This window comes from Camelus dromedarius, chromosome 30, assembly GCF_036321535.1.
Source record: "Camelus dromedarius isolate mCamDro1 chromosome 30, mCamDro1.pat, whole genome shotgun sequence".
Classification (NCBI taxonomy): domain Eukaryota; kingdom Metazoa; phylum Chordata; class Mammalia; order Artiodactyla; family Camelidae; genus Camelus; species Camelus dromedarius.
In genome coordinates, this window is record NC_087465.1 from 21,081,451 (window position 1) to 21,098,228 (window position 16,778).

The window sequence follows — 16,778 nt, forward strand, 5'->3', positions numbered from 1 at the left end:
AGAAACAGAATGAACTCAATAAACCAGATCCTATTTTGGAAGGCAAATGTTTTCCCAGAAAATGACTCAGTTAACACCTACAAAGAACTCTAAAGACATTTTGCAATTTTCTTACATGTACTATCAGTTTCCTTTGTTCATCTCTTGAGAGTAAGCTTTTTCTAATTTTGAAAGATAATACAATGTTGGGTTTATTGCATTAGGACGTGATACAATACAATGCTGTAAGGTGCACGCTCTTGAGGAGACTATATAAACAGATGTCACCCCCACTGTAGAAGGAAGTGAGCCACTCATCTCCTTCAGGGTGTGGGGGTGAGTATTGGCTCTGGGTGTGCAAATGCAAAACTACAGACACAGGGTTCCTGGAGCATCAGAAGAGTCTATTAAGATAAGACACAATAAGCTCTTCATTGTGTAATAAATAATATTTATTACTTACCAGTTGTTCTCTGGTATTATTTTCAACTATTTTAATGTATTGTTTCTCTTTGCTACCTTTCCCAAACTTTAACTCAGCTTCCAGAAAGGTCTGATGCCTTTTGCTACCATTTTCCAAAAAAGAGTAGCAGGCACATTGGAGACTTAGTCTGTCAGTCTCTGATGTTGGAGTCTGCAAAAGTTGACCTGCACAATGACATTACAGGTAAATTTCGGCTTGGTAATGAGAGACTGTGACTTACACCAGGGCTTCTGTGGACGAAGTGCTGGGTCTGAGATCGGAGCGCTCTATGGGATGGATGTAGGGAGAAGCGTGGTCAGAGTGGCCATCGCATGGAGGTGTATATCTTCATTATTATCAACTGTCCCTGAAAGATTCTTCCACCCTAATGCTCAGAAGCTGTGGATATGATACCTCACATGGCAGCAAGGACTTTAAAATGTGAATAAAGGAACAGACATTGAGATGGGAAGTTGTCCCAGATTATCTAGGCGGGTCCAAGCCAATCACATACATTTTTAAAAGCAGAGGACCATTTCTGACTGTAGTTGGAAAGCCGTGACTAAAGAAGGAAGGTCAGAAAGATGCTAGTTTATTTCACTTGTGCTCTATATTTATTAATTAGAAAAACATTTTTGTAACTTCTTCCCCAGCTTTAGTAAAGTATGATTGACAAATAAAAATTACATACATTTAAGTTGTACATGATTTTATAAGGTGTATAATAGGATGATTTAATATATGTATACATTGTGAAATGACTACCACACTCAAGTTAATTAACATATCCATCACCTTTTTTTTTGATGGTGAAAACACTAAAAATTTTGTCTTTTAGCAAATTTCAAGTATATAACACAGTATTATTAACTAGATTAATTATTATTAACCAGGCTGGGCTTCAGATCCCCAGAACTTATTAATCTTATAACAAAAATCTTACACTTTTTGCCCTACATTTGCCCGTTTCCCTAGTCCCTCAGCTCCTGGAAATGACCAATTTACTCTCAGCTTCTCTGAGTTTGACTTTTTAGGGTTCTCTATATAGGTGAGATTATACAGTATTTGTCTTTCCGTGTTTGAACCTTCTAACTTAGCATAAGAAAATTAATGTCCTTAAAAATAATGTCCTCCAGATTCATACACATTGTCACAAATAGTAGAATTTCCTTCTTTTTATAGTTGAATAATATCCACCATTATCCTGGCTCATATGAGTAACACTGCAATGGATGTGAGAGTGCAGGTATTTCTTTGAGATACTGATTTAATTTCCTTTGAATATATACTTAGAAGTGGGATTGCTGGATCATGCGATAGTTCTGTTTTTAATTTTTTGAGAAATCCCTAAACCGTTCTGCATGGTGGCTGTACCAAATTACACTCCCATCAGAAGTGCACAAGGATTCCCCTTTCTCTGTACCATCGCCAGCACTTGTTTTCTATTATCTTTTTGACAATAGCCATCCTAACAAGTGTGAGGTGGTACCTCGTAGTTTTGATTGTAGTTCCCTGATGATTATCGCCTTTTCATATACCTGTTGGCCATTGTATGTCTGACATATTATTGACCCCTTTACAAAATATTTCATTTGCTTTCACAACTACCCTAATTTGTATTATTCCTATTTAACAGATGAAAAGCTGCAGGTAAGAAGTTGAGAGAAACTGCAGATAAGATGTTAAATGGTCCATCCACAAAGCGGGGGAAGAAGGACTCAAAGCCCATCACAATATCAGGCAGACTCTCCCTCATCCTCAAAACAGAAGGTTCTGCACAATAAGACTGAATCATTCTCTTTCCTGTCTTTCTCCATATCCTTAAATATTGACACATGATAAAGATTTCCTCTAAAAGTTGTGTTTCATTTTCTACAGATGGTGCAAAAATGAATAGATATTATTTTCCCCAAACTGTCTTTGAACGTAACTTAAAAATTAAAATACTGGCTTTATCTCAGCTTTAGGTTAGCTGATTTTTGCTTAGCTTCACTGACAGCAATTTTCACCCTTTTCACAGCAGGAAGCCCAGCTCTGATGGAAACCATTAGTATCAACTATTGTTTTATTCAGATAATATATGTTAAACAGCTACATACAGAAATGGATCCTCTTGTTAACAAATATGGTCAAAGAATAACATAGTGCAGGTAAGGCATTTTTCTATATCAGCAGGACTGTAAATAGGAAAAAGGAAAATAAGCCACTGAAACATAATTCAAAAAGTGTTAAACATGTTTTAGATTTCTCTGTGCCTTCTTTTTTTTTCTTTAAAAATTTTTTTTAATTGATGTATAGTCAGTTACAATGTGTCAATCTCTGCTGACAGCACAATGTCCCAGTCATGCATAAATACACATATATTCATTTTCATGTTCTTTTGTGCCTTCTTCTTAATCACAATAATTCAGATGCAGAAAGGGGGAATTTGCATAAGTGAACTTCTTAAAAAAATAGCACTATTGGGAGATAATTCACATACCATACAATTCACCAATTTAAAGTATAAAATTCAGTGGTTTTTGGTATATTATATTTAAAATTGTGATAAAATATGCATAAAGTTTGCCATTGTAAGTGTATAATTCAGTGGCATTAATTACATTCACAGGGTTGTGCAACCATCACCACTATCTTTTTCCAAAACGTTTTCATTACCCCAAATAGAAACTCTGTAACCATGAAGCTGTATCTCCCAACCTCTCCTCCTCTCAGTCTTTGTAACTTCTAGTCTCCGGTCAGATTTTATAGATCTGTCTACCTTAGATAATTCATGTAGCAGAGCTTTTTGGGGTGTCTGATTTGTTTATTTAGCACAATATTTTCAAGGTTTATCCATGTCACAGCATGTATCAGAACTTTCTTTTTATGGCTGAATAATATTTCATTGTGTATATACACTATATTTTGTTTATCCAATCATCTGTTGATGGACATTTGGGTTATTTCCATCTTTTGGCAGTTGTGCATAATGCTGCAGTGAAATTGGCTTGTAAGTCTCTGAGTCCCTGCTTTCAGTTCTTTGGATGTATACCTAGTTGTGGAATTGCTGGATCATATGGTAGCTTATGTTTAGCTTTGCGAGAGACAGCCAAACGGTTTTCTAATGCGGCAGAAACCCATTTCCCCAAGCCACCTTCAACTGCCACAGAGGATCAGACATGAGTACACAGTCCATTGGCCCAGTGGATCTTCTGTGGGTGCTAAGGCTGGTTTGTGAGATTTAGGAAAGATAAAGTTTCCCTTAAAAGTAAGCAAAATCCTCATGTTATTTTTTTCCTTAAGGAGATTGTCTTTATCAAAATATTGGCGCCCAAATTTGGTTGATTGTCCCTGAGCAATGGCGACTGTAATCCCACATGGAGGAGCACCCCTCACTGTCCCTATGACATCAGGTATGCCTTTTAGAGGAAAGCTTAAAAAATGCACACCCTTTCATCTTTTGTAAATTTATATCAAGAAAAAAATTAATATAGTGTGCAAATATTATGTACATGTGCAACATGATCACAGCAAAGTCACCTGTCAAAAAAATTGACAACTTAAATGTCTAAACTGTAGGGGATTTGTGAAATAAATTATGGCACACTTACTGACTAGCATACTATTTTGTCCTTATAAAAATGTATTAAATGACATGGAAGAATATTCAAAAATTACTGACAAGTGAAACAAGCAAATCACAAAAGAGTAAATTCTCAATTTGTAGTTCCTCCCTCCCTCCCTTCTTTCATTCTTTTCTTCCTTCCTCTCTTTCTTTCTCTTCTTCACTTCCTCCCTCTCTCTCTCTTTCTCTCTCTCCAGGTTTATCTCTCTAGAGATTATATAACAAAATCTGAGTAGTGGTCTTTGGGTGGTAAGATTATAGATAAATTTTATTCATGCATTAGGATGATTTGTATTTTATAATTTTTATACAATGAACCTCCATTACAATCCTATATCCTCTACCTACACATCCTGGAAAATGCCAGATGGTGGCAATTTCACAATGCTGTTTACAAAGGGGCTGCTTCTTCTGCACACATATAGCATCACACGTTCCTGTCTCCACATATTCAGAAGACTAGGTGATATTCTGAGTCTGCTTTAAAAAACAGCTCTAAATTCTTCTTAAAGACCGGCGAGATAGAATGTTACAAGGCAGCACACGCTGATGGGGAGAGCAGAAGTGAAGATGGTTCAGCAATGACGAATGGTACCAGTTTGGTCACCCAGAATGGGGAGCGTTGCCAGTTCCCGCTGCCCGGATGCCTTTTGTGTTCTGCATCGTTTTTTTAGCTCAGGGATTATCAGAGCAAGTTTTCCAGGCCAGAGCATTCAACACGGCACACCCATCCAGATTCAGAGCTCAGTGTGATTACTACCAGCTTTTAAAAATTTTGCTTGATAAGGATTTGGCTCTGGCCAACAGAATTCATTCTTATGGGTCATGTGTTTGTTCAGGAAATAAGCAAACGATGCTCTGGTGACTGTAATGCACTATAGAGGCATTTGCTCAGAGATAACTTCAGCAGAGTATAATCTTTCCGTTGCTTTGTTAATAAAATGTCCAAATTGTCTTTTCCACACTGCCACTTTACATTCTTGGCTTTCAGAGTTTACTGGCGTCACGGAGACTCACAGGACCCGATGATCTAATTACCTTTTATGCTGTCATTAAGGAGCAGGGGTAGGACTGAGCCCAGAATTCCTGAGTTCACCTGATACTCACTTTTAAGATGCAAATACACTGAATTTTCAAGATTTTACACCACAGAGTGAAATGCAGACATTTTTAAAATTAATTTTTGAAGTTACTTCTTGAAATGTTTTTCAAGGGGTTGGATTGAGCAAGTGTTTGGTCTCGAAGCCTGTTTTTCCAGAGGCTCCCACTAACGAGGTCCTCCGGTCAATTATAAACAGATCTAAGGGTCTCAGGTCACAGATTGAGAAAGGTGCTTAAAAATGGAAACTTTCCACTGACAAGAGTTAGATTCTTCACTCAGTTGGCTTGAGGGTATATGAGAAAAGAATATCTTTATTCTAGCAAGTTGGGAAAAGACTGAAGAACTTTCTTTAGGTACAGTGATTTGGGAAGTCCCTTAGCAAGTTCTTTTAAATGGACTCTTAAAGTTTTCTATAACCTAGTTTTCATGCAAGCTTGAGACAACAGTCTTTCTCCTGGAAATATCTCTTCTAAAGGACAATATTTTATTCATTAGATTTGACAACATTTATTGAATGTGGACTCTGCATATGATTCTTTAATATCTGGTATCTTAGAATATTCTTAAAAATCATTCTTGTCTCAGAATAGTCTTAAAAGTTATCACCAATTTGCACGTGAAAAGATGGGGTCCAGAGGGCTGCTTTCGTCAGTCCTAATGGCTAATACTGGTTTTCCCTCCCTGTCGTGCCCAGCTCCAATCCATCCTCTTCTTGCTAGTCATGTTCCTCTAAGTGGACTCGTTCCATATATGACATCTGTGAAATGGAAGATTTTGGAAGTTAACAAAGAAAACCAGTGTATTGCCTTGTTACACCAAATTAGAATTCTGGCAGACATTTTCTGTATAACTTTTTTTCTTCTCCAAGAACAATACAATTTCACTCAGAACCAAATGAAAACAAATTTACCGACTGACAAGTGGATTGTCTGTATCAATGAACAAATATCTGTGGAGTACCTACTATGTGTCAGGTAACAGTGAAGTGATACGGCAGTGAAATGATAAACAAGGCCCCTGAACTCATGGGAATCTCAAACACCAATCAGTAATTACAAGCTGGAAAGTAGGGCAGGTGGAACCTTCTACTGCTGTCTCTCTTTCTCTTCCTTAAACTACTCCCCTTCAAAGTTCAATATTTTGTAATAATCTGTAATGAAAAAGAGTATGAAAATAAATGTATGTATATATGAATATGCATGAGTGGGACATTGTGTTGTACACCAGAAACTGACACATTGTAACTGACTATACTTCAGTGAAAAATAAATAACTGCTGCTAAAAATAAATGTTTTTTCTTGTGCCTTTGTGCTCTAGGTTCTGCACTCACTTTGTGCAGCAAATGAATTCTTAACGAATATATAATGAACATATAAACAGTATAGCATGCGCTCAGAGGATAGAAAAGCAACAGCCTGGGGCAAGGAGAGTCCATTTTATCCCCAGAATTGTAATATTGGGTGTGTCTCTGTCCATGTATCTCTCCTTGTTTCAATTCTAGCAGCCTTCCTCAGTTTTTCCCTTTGGTAAGTTACTCTCTGGAATAGTGCAAATCTATGGCATTTCTACTGTGACATCACCACCTTGACCAAATCAACTGATGTGGCCTCTTCCTGCTCCAACGGGGCCAGTGGCTCCTCGTCTTCCTTCAGGTCTGATTCCTCTGTTGCCATTTGGTCGATTTTTTAGTATGTTTTTCTAACTGTACAATCTAGTTCAGCCTGCCAGGGAGACCCAGAATTAGACCCCATCCCCAGGTTTATAAATATAAACCATTTCTGGCCATGTTAGCAGGTAAGTTTTATAAAACCTGTGTCTGGCTGTTTTATTTACCTCCTAGATTATAAAATCCTTGAGGGTAGAGAATGTCTCATAAAAAGTTTATAAGCTCGCTAGGATAAATCACAGTGACAACACCCTCCAATCCTGTGAAGTCATTTAGTAATATATATCTATGGTGCTAAGATCATTCTGGTTTGTTCAGGAATGAGCATGGAAGTCATTGTCTTAGCTCCAAAGAGGACCTGAGAGAAATAATTTTATTTCATTTTTTTTCCACCGGGAAGATATCCATGATTCTTACGTACTTCCTATACCATAGAATAAATATAATAATGCTCATAAACTTTGTCAATATTTAAGGTCATTTAGGAAGGGCGTGCTGTATTTCTAAGGGCTAATGACATAGATATTTAAGCTCATTTCTTTTATTCACATTTTGCAATAAAATATATTACTCTTTTGACTTATTGCCTACTAAACTTATGTTGATTTGCTGTTTAGATTTAAAACATCTTTCCCCTTGAAATCTTTTCAGAACATTATGACAATTAAAAAAAATCAAATAAAATTTAGCTTGAAGAAACAGCACTTTTCTTAAATTTTTATAATTTATATATGCCTTTAGGTCCATACATTTCTAAGTGACTGTATCTGGAAAAAAGTTCATTTGGTGGGTAAGTGTTCAGATTCCACTGCCACAAAATTAGAATTCTAATCCTAGCGTTGCTCCTCTCGAGCTGTGTGGATTTGGACAAGGCTATAAAGCCTCAGTTTCCTCATCTGTAAAATGAGGATGATATTTGTACATAATTCTTGCTAAGTTGCTGTGGTGAAATATGGTCCAAGGGTGATACTGTGTAATTATTACCTCTGGGACCAAGGTATTTCTTAGATGATGCAGATAGTTGGTTGAATCTTGAAGGAAGTAGAGCATCATGGGGCATGTTGCTGGCAGCATGTGCAAAGGCACTGGAGTATTTAGTTATGTAGCTGGTTCAGGAAACTGCAACCGTGTCTGTATGGCTACAGCACAGGAGGCCTGAGAGGAGTGGTGGGAGGTGAAGCCAGAGAGACAAACTGGACACATTGCAGAGGTCTTAAGAGCCATTTGGAGTTTACCCTGAAACAAGGAGAAACCTTAAAGGGTTTTATACAGGGGAGGAATTTGTTCAGGTTGAACTTTGTTGTGGAGCCTAGTTGGAGAAGGACGAGAACAGAGGCAGAGGTACCAACTGGGATGACAGTTGTCCCAGCGAGAAACAAGGATGATCTTGACAAAGTTGTGGTGGTGGAAGTGGAGATAATGAGAGAAGATGAGAGGGATTTGGGATGTGGCAGAAGGCTGGATGTCTGGGTGGTCCTGGCACATTGTAGTGGTTCAGTAAATATTTGCTGAAGCACAATGCGTTCCTGTTTCCAGTGCCTCCAGCATTTTATCTATATGCCCTATCACATGCCCTGGTTTAGCTGTGAATTAATTTGAATATATTGTTTTAATACTTTGAATTGCAAAGTGGGTCCATTCTTACCAAGGAAAGATTGATTCCGAGAGTCAGGATCAAGAGGGTCTCGGTGGAACTGCTCTGATGCTGCTATGCAACTGCTCAGTCCCAGCATGAGCAGTGTCTTGGCTGCTGCACCCTTGAGTCCAAGACATTTATCTCACAGGTCCACCAGGTCATACATAATCGGGTTATAATATATACTGCTCATTAACAAGTTTTCTGCACATCACACATTGCCCTTCAGTTACCTTCGGTAAGATTCTTTGTCTACTTTGCTCACTGGGAAATGGTTGGAATCCTTCTTGAGTTTTCTGAATAGACTCTAACTTGACAGAATGTTCCCTTTGTTCTTTAAAGTGCTGAATCACTTATTTCTAAATCAAGTTTAACCTAAAAAGCCTTTTTTTTTTTGGTTGCTTTGTTGTTCTTTATTGGACTTCATGTAACCTTTCAAAACTGATTGCATGTGACTGAAACATTATGCAGTGCACCAGAAATTGACACAACATTGTAAACGGACTATACCTCAATAAAAAATTAAAAAATAAAAATAAATATCAGAGTATTAAAAAAAACTGACTGGGAGGAGATTTATAACGATTGTAGCTTGAAGTTGGCCTGGAGCTTTGACAGTTGCAGACAACGAGATTTATGCTATCTTTTTTACATCTTTCTTTAAAAATTCCTTCATATTCATGCTTATTATGTATCTTCTCATCATCGCTGGGGCTACTGGACCCCTTGATGCAAATTCAGTTCTGCTGGTCTCTAAAACTTACCCTGACCTTAAATATTGGGATACAAGAAATCTAGTCGTACCCTGGGGCTGCACACCTGCCGACTCTGTGCCTGACCATGGCGCTCCAGCTTTGATAACTGCTGCTCTGCCCACACTCTGTATGTGGAAGTCCAGGCGGTGATAGCTCAGCTCTCCTGAGATATGGACAATAGCTTGCGTCAGTCCATTTTTCATTTCACCCAGGAGTTGAAGCCTGGTTCCTTAACCTCAGCTTTCTGATTGGGTCTCTTGATTCTATGACCACATCCCAATCATCCACTGGGTTCTGGTCTTCTCCAGCAAGTGCTATTAGCTTGGGATTCATCTCTTTTTTGTCTGTTGTCTTAACTTTTATATATTTTCCTTTGCATGTCAAGATGGCCTTTCTTCAACGCATTGAGTTCAGTGTCTTCTCCTAGCACGTTCCTCGTTCCAGGAGACAAGACTGACACTAGATTCCCTGATCACTACGCTTGTTTCCACACTGCAGTTGGCCCCTGGACAGTGAGCAAATCCTCCCGCCTGGTCACCGCTGTGCGCACTGGGGCTGGTGGGCACTGGGGCGGGTGGGCACCAGGTCTGGGTGGGCTCCGAGAGCTGGGTTTTGAATAGGTTGAGATGTCCTTGTGACAACTGAGTGGAGACATTAAACAGGCAATTGAATGAGGGCATTTGAACCTTGATCTCAAGTGAAAATATAAGTTTGGGGATCATAAATGTAAATAAATAAAATTAATATAGATTTTGGAATAAGGGTAATAGATACTCATATTGTAGCAAGTGTAAAATTCTATCACTTACATTTCCTTTCCTACATTGAACCTATACTTTCATTACCTAATTCTCGATAATGAAATTTCTTCTCAAACACAGCTTTCGCATTATTCATTAACAGACTGTGGAACTGTGTACTCTTTCCAGCAATGTATGACAGTTCTTATTTCTTTGCACCACTGACAACACTGTATATTATTTTTAAAATATTTACTGATTTTGCATGTAAAGAATCAGAACACATTGTTTACAGCTGTACTTCTTTGATTATTAAGACTGAGCATTCTTTCCTGAGTGTGAGATGCTGGACAGAACATTCCTTTCTGTACTGTTTGTTTTTAATTAGAAAACTGCAAATGACATCAAAAATAAGATTGATCATTTTTTAATATATTTATTGATGATTTCTCTTTCTTCTTTACAGAACTGTTTCTTCAATTCTGCTTGCTACTTTCTCCTGGGAATTCAATTTTTACGTTAATAACTAGTGAAAGCTTTTTCTATAGAAAGGACCTTGTTTCTGTGGATGTCATCTGTATTGAAAAATTTTCCCCAGTTGTCACTTTCCTTCTTATTAAAGTTCTTTTGCTATTGTTGCTTGATCTACAAATTTAAGGTTTTTATATTTCAGTCAACTATTCTGTCATTTCTCGGTTTGTGCCTTTGGTGTTTCGAGAAACAGTTCTTCTCCAACCAGATATTTAAATATTTACTTATTTTTATAGTACATTAATAATTTTATTGAAAAATTTAATCCGTCTTGGTTTTATCTTGGTGTACGAGTGAGATCAGGGTTTAACTATTTTTTTTTTTTTTGTAACTAAACATTATTCCTGCATGGTATGCATGATTGTTCTTGCTGGAAGTTTAGGTCATCTAATAACATGATGGAAAATACCACATCCAAATAGAGTAACATGTGTTTGTTTCTTAAAGGTATTAAAATACTTGTTGGGGGGTGCAGGGCATAGCTCAGTGGTAGAGCGCATGCTTAGCGCGCACAAGGTCCTGGGTTCAATCCCCAGTGCCTCCATTTAAAAATAAATAAATCAATAAACAAACAAACATAATTCCTTCTCCTCCCCAGAACAAAAACAAAAACAAAAACAAAAACAAAAATAAAAATAAAAATAAATAAAATAGTTGGACAAAATTTTTAAAAATTAAAAAAAATAGTTTGTCGATGATTTGGGGAAGGTATATTCTCTAGTCTTTGCTGGAAAAAAATAAGGCCACTTAAACTCTTTGTGCTCTGACACAATTGCTATTTCTACCTCCTCATAGTAAGGGGATTAGCCCAGCTGCCATTCTGAGAAACCTCCAGTAAATGCACTTGTGCTCTGAGCATTCTCATGCCTGCAAACATTACCCTTTGTCCATCAGTTTACTTTTAGGATAAAGATACTTGTAAAGATACAAAATGGGAATGTGCACATATCTTTAAGGCTCTAAGTTACTCTTATGAGATACTTCCCTATTGAAAGCAAGATTTGTAAGCAGGAATGCTTGAGGCCATTTCTCCTAACTTCTTTCAAGCATGTTATATTGCCATTAAAATCTTTTTTATTTTATGCGTTTTTCCCTTAGCTTTATAAATGTGTCCACATATGCTTAGGGACATAAAATCAAGTTACTTCCTGCAGTAGGTTCAATACTCACACCTACATTTCCATTTTGTCTAAGTAGAGTAGTCCTGGAATAAATGCAATTATTTATTCATTTATATTTATGTCTCTTTGTCTGTCTGTCTATCTGTCTCTTTGTCTATCTAATGAGATTTAAAATAGCCAGATCTAATAAAAGTAATCAGGAAATCGCAGTACAATGCCTCAGAGAATAGGGAGTAAATAAGCATTCGGTGTTTATAGATAATTATGAAGATAATGCTCAGAAAATAAATATTTCCTTATGCTTTCATGGTCTTAGATACAAAGAGTGTTGATGACTTTCAGGGTGATTTTGGCCCATTATTAATCTGGTGATATCTTCCTCAGTCAATTTTTTTTCTTCTAGGCCCCTTTTTACTCTCATTTGTGACTTGTTAGTCTACCCACTAATAAATGAAGCAATTCACTAAGCTTTGGATTATTTTTTTTTTGTCTTTTTATATCTCTCTTACAATGGGACCTCATACCAACTCAAAATAATATTTGGAATATGGAAAAACAACAAAAAGATAATTCACAAACTATTCTTGAAGTATACTGTCATTCCACCTCTAGGGACCTGCTATAAACAATAAGATGGAAAAGCAAAAATAAATGTTAAATGAAAAAGTGAGATCAAGAGAGACCTGGAATCCATTTTAGCTCATTTTTTTTATAGTTTAGAGTCAGGATCTCATCTTGGGGTCCAGGATTGACTTTGTTATGAGGAAGGAAGAAAGAAAAGGCATAAGTTGCTGAGAACTTTAAAACTCCGTGCAAAAATTTGGCTATATTTAATTTACATGTTGAGGGGAGGCAGGAAGACATTTCATAGCTTTTATCACAAACTCGTAGGAATCTGTGACAACAAGCTGGTGAAGAACCACTGATATAGATTAACCAGAATTATAATAAATGAAAATTTTCTCTTTGAGTTCTGCCGGAAAATTAAAAGAAGATATTTCTGTCCCTTCCTGTCTTTTGCCCCAGTTCTCTCTGAGGAATTTAATGTTTTTAGAGTGATTTTACTCAAGCTTATAGAAATGAATAATTTAGAAAATATCTTGGCATAAAGAAGCCAGCTACTAAACATCATGGAAAAGACAGAGAATCCTTGAAGGATGTTCAAATCCTCTACCTGAACTAGCAAGGGAAGAGGGCACAGAGCAGGAGAGTGAGTCAAAGACACATATGAGTTGCACTCTCAGATGATCCGGTGCCTTGTCCACGTATCTCCTCCCAACAGCTGTTTTATCGGCTACTTCAGAGAAAAGTGGAAAGCTCCCATAATGCACCTCTTGAGTTCTGCCAAATATGTGAAATTCTGGCAGAAGCAGTAAGGGGAAACATGTTCCCAAGTTGGCATTTAGCTTAGGGATAAAGTTTGATGACCATCATATATCTTCTGTCACTTCTTTGCCCTTTCCATAATAAGACTTACAGACTTATATTTAAATCCTGGAATCCATTTTAACCTTCTTCAAAAAATATATATGGGTTAGCAAGTCAAGTATTTTCCAGGTCCTTACCATGAAACTTATATTTAAATTGCTCAATTTCTTTTCAGAAAATACTTTCGAACACTGTAGGCCCTGAGCACCTTTTGCAGATTTATTTCTTAAATTAAACTTATACTCCTCTTTCTTTGGTGCTCATGATGACCTTTGATAACTTTAGATTAAAATCCTACCAATGTAACTCACGTGAAATAAGAAGATCATAGGACAGGTGTCACTCAAGCTTTCTCAGTATCTGGCAACCACATGTTAATTCACACGGATTACTTTTACAAAGGAAGTAATTTATTTTTATAGAATGCTTTATAGTATTTTATTTCTATAGAACACATCAGAGCTAAATGAAGTGTTACGTGGGTCCATTACTTTTTTAATAAAGAGGATTCACTTAATTTCTGGGCCCCAATAAAAAATTTCAAAAGACGTCTTCCGGCATGATTTTTAGGTACAAATAATAATGTTATTTAAAAATATTTTTTTTTAATTTAAAAATAAATAAACACAGCCTTTATACAAAAAAATCTGTCAGAGCAATGAAAAATCTGCTTTGTCTGTCCTTTTGACTATGATTACAGTTACTTAGAGGTTCTGACTGATTTTGTGACATTAGAGAAGACTAGAACGTTGGAATGAATGTGGGCTTTGCTCTCTAATATGGTTTCTCAGAAAATAGAAATTAAGTGCATCACAAGACTGACACTAGACACAAGAATTGTAGAATTCTGAATGCAGATGTGGTTTCAGGAGGAACGGGCTTCAGGTTAAGTACACATCTGACTAGAAAATTACATGATGTTCCTATATAGTTTTGAGACAAACACTTTCTTCATTTTTATAAACAATTCACTGGTGACTTTTCTTCCAAATCTGAGGTACAGAGCCTCCATGCAAGCTAACTAATTATAACAATGGAAAAAATAAAAGCACTTTGCTAATGGGGGAGGAAAAGTGGAAGTAATAACGAGAAGCATCATTTCTTATATAAAACATACTAGTTTTATCACAGAGTACACAAATAGTAGCAATGTTGGGCTGGAATAATAATATTAAATCTAGTTGTCATCTTAGTTGTATATTTGTCACCAAGAGTAAGCAAATGAACTCTCGATATTTCATTTCAAGATGTTCTTAGGTTATTACATTTGAGGCAAAATAATATTGCAAATACAGCATTTAAGATTTTTGACTGTAAATGGGGTAGCAACTTAATGCTTTTTAAAAGTAGAGTGCATATTAGACAAGAAGAAAGAGGTAAAATTATTTTAATGGTTCAATTAAACTGACTACAATGAAAAGAGATACAAATCACTGAGAAATTAAGTATAGCTTAATTGCAATTATAAAGAATTCCACAAAATATACTTGAATTTAAGCACAAGTGTGTAAGCTCGCAGATTACTATTTGAGTTAAGCATGAAGAGCAAAAATAAAAGGTTTTTAGTTGTACAGATTAAATTTGCAGGTATGCGGTCCTGCTAGCGTTGAGATAAATTTGTTTCTTAAAACTTGCTTTATTGGATTATGGCAGAAGCAGAGCTGTGTTCCATGAGGGAGGATATTTCCTCGTGGGCCAATCAGAATGAAGCTTTCACCGTTCTGCCCTTCAGAGGCTGGGGCGGCCGGTTGTTGTGCTTAATGGGGGCTTCTTTACCCCCTTCCACGTTGGATAGAAGACTGCGGAACTGAGCCAGCTTAGAGGAGGGATAAAATATTTAAAGAGTCAAAAGCTATTAAAATTACACAAAACACCTTTTTCCCTAGTGTAATTAACGCACTGATACTTAGAAAATCAGGTTGAGGATTGCAATGCATTCACTGATGAAAAGGGAGGAAGCCAAACATTCCTTCCCCTTTCATTGCACTAGGCACTTGGCTTAAATTATCCGTGATAGAGTGGGTTAGGATACCAGCTGTCTCACTGGCCAGCTGGGCTATCTCAGGTAAGAGACCTGTCTGCTTGGTGCCTCGGCTTCCGTAGAGGACCCCTTCACTGAGATGTTGGGAAGACCACATGGATTCATTCATATAAAGTTGTTAGAATGGTGTTTGGCGTTTGGCATGTGCTCAATAAGTGTTAGTTACCAATACGCCACACTGCCTGTCCTAAAGGTTTGTTATGAGAATTGACTGACAACACATATGTAAGGCACCTAATAAAAGTAATCACTCAATCAAAGGTAGTTATTATTATCATACTTACAAACAGTAGTTAATAAGATATTTTGTTAAATATTTAAGAACTTAAGCTTTATAAAAGGACAAATAAAACCATGTCGACTATCAAGGCTGACTTGAGAGTCACAATTCTCCGAAGTCTTAATTGTACTTCCAGTGACAGTTTTTTCTTTGTTTCTGAAACTCTTAGGAAGATATTTAACAAGGTTGGATTTTTCCTTATTACGCTGAAAAGAAGAGCAGGAGTTCTGAATCTCATATATATTTTTCTACATAAAGTAAAAAAAAAGTATTTATAATACCTTTTTCTTGTTTATTATTCAATAGACCTTATGTCAGAATTACATCTTTTTCAGTATTGGAAAAAGACAATTGGAAGGGAAAATGAACTCTTCAAAATCTTATTGAAATAATGATTTCTCCCATTAATACTAGGAATTGAAATGATATTCCTGCTTTGTTCTCCCAATTCTCACTCATCTACTTTTCATACTCTACCTGTTCTGAGCTGATACTGATGCTCTCCTTAAGGATGATCCAGATGACACTCTCATGAAGAGGAGGATGAGTCAGAGAGCCAAAGTAGGTCCAGTAATCCAGGGATGAAGGAAGGAGAACAGAGGGGTCAAAATTTGTGAATGGGGCACTTTTGCCCTGAAAGAAAAAGAAAAGTAATATATTATTATACCATGATATCAAATACTTATACCACATACATGTGTGACATATATGTTATATTATTTGGTGTATGTGTGTGTGTATATATATATATATATATGTATGTATGTATAGATCTTAGCTGAGAATTTAATCTTTTCTACTATATAGTATTTTATGTCTGGTATGTTTGTGGATATAAACAAAAGTAATAGAAGACTGAAAATATGCTACATTGAAATTTTGACTAAGCAATCTTCCTCCTTCATTTGGTTGAGGATAAGCAAGGGTTCAAAATTTTTTTATAATCTATATTCTTTAGAATATGTTTAATTTTCAATATAAAGCATTTATTGCTTCTCTAGGAATGATACCAGATACTGTTCTGGTGGCAAAGATATTATTAACATGTGTATTGGTGTGTTTTAGCTTTATTCTATTTATTCCTATTTTCTTTTCTGATTGGTTATTATTGATGTATAGAAAACGAACTGATATTTATAGATAATATTTTATGTCATCAACTTTACTAGACCTGCGTATTGATTCTGCTTATTAGCTGTTAGTTTTGAGTTTTCCAGGTAGATGTCAATGATCCTCTGCACTTGATGGCAGTTTTGTCTTTACTTTCTAATGTTTGCCCTAATATGTACTCTTATTTCTTTCTTTACTTTATTTTATTATTTATTATTTCTTTTCCAAAATTATTTATATTTTATTACATTGATTGGGGCATTCATTGCAATGTTCAGTTGTGGTGTTCATAGTTGACACCCTAGTCTTGTTTTTGAT

At 36.3% G+C, this 16,778-nt stretch overlaps 1 protein-coding gene across 1 annotated transcript in view; it reads right to left on the bottom strand.

Moving 5' to 3' along the window:
- Nucleotides 1-14,398: 14,398 nt before the first annotated feature.
- CA1 (carbonic anhydrase 1) overlaps nucleotides 14,399-16,778 on the bottom strand; it is a 44,486-nt gene continuing 42,106 nt past the window's right edge. The window contains exons 7-8 of the mRNA XM_031441405.2: nucleotides 15,828-15,983; nucleotides 14,399-14,845 (exon numbers count right to left, since the gene is read on the bottom strand). Of these exons, the coding sequence (XP_031297265.1) occupies nucleotides 14,729-14,845; nucleotides 15,828-15,983 (273 nt within the window). The 3' untranslated portion in view covers nucleotides 14,399-14,728. The remainder of the gene's footprint in view (nucleotides 14,846-15,827; nucleotides 15,984-16,778) is intronic.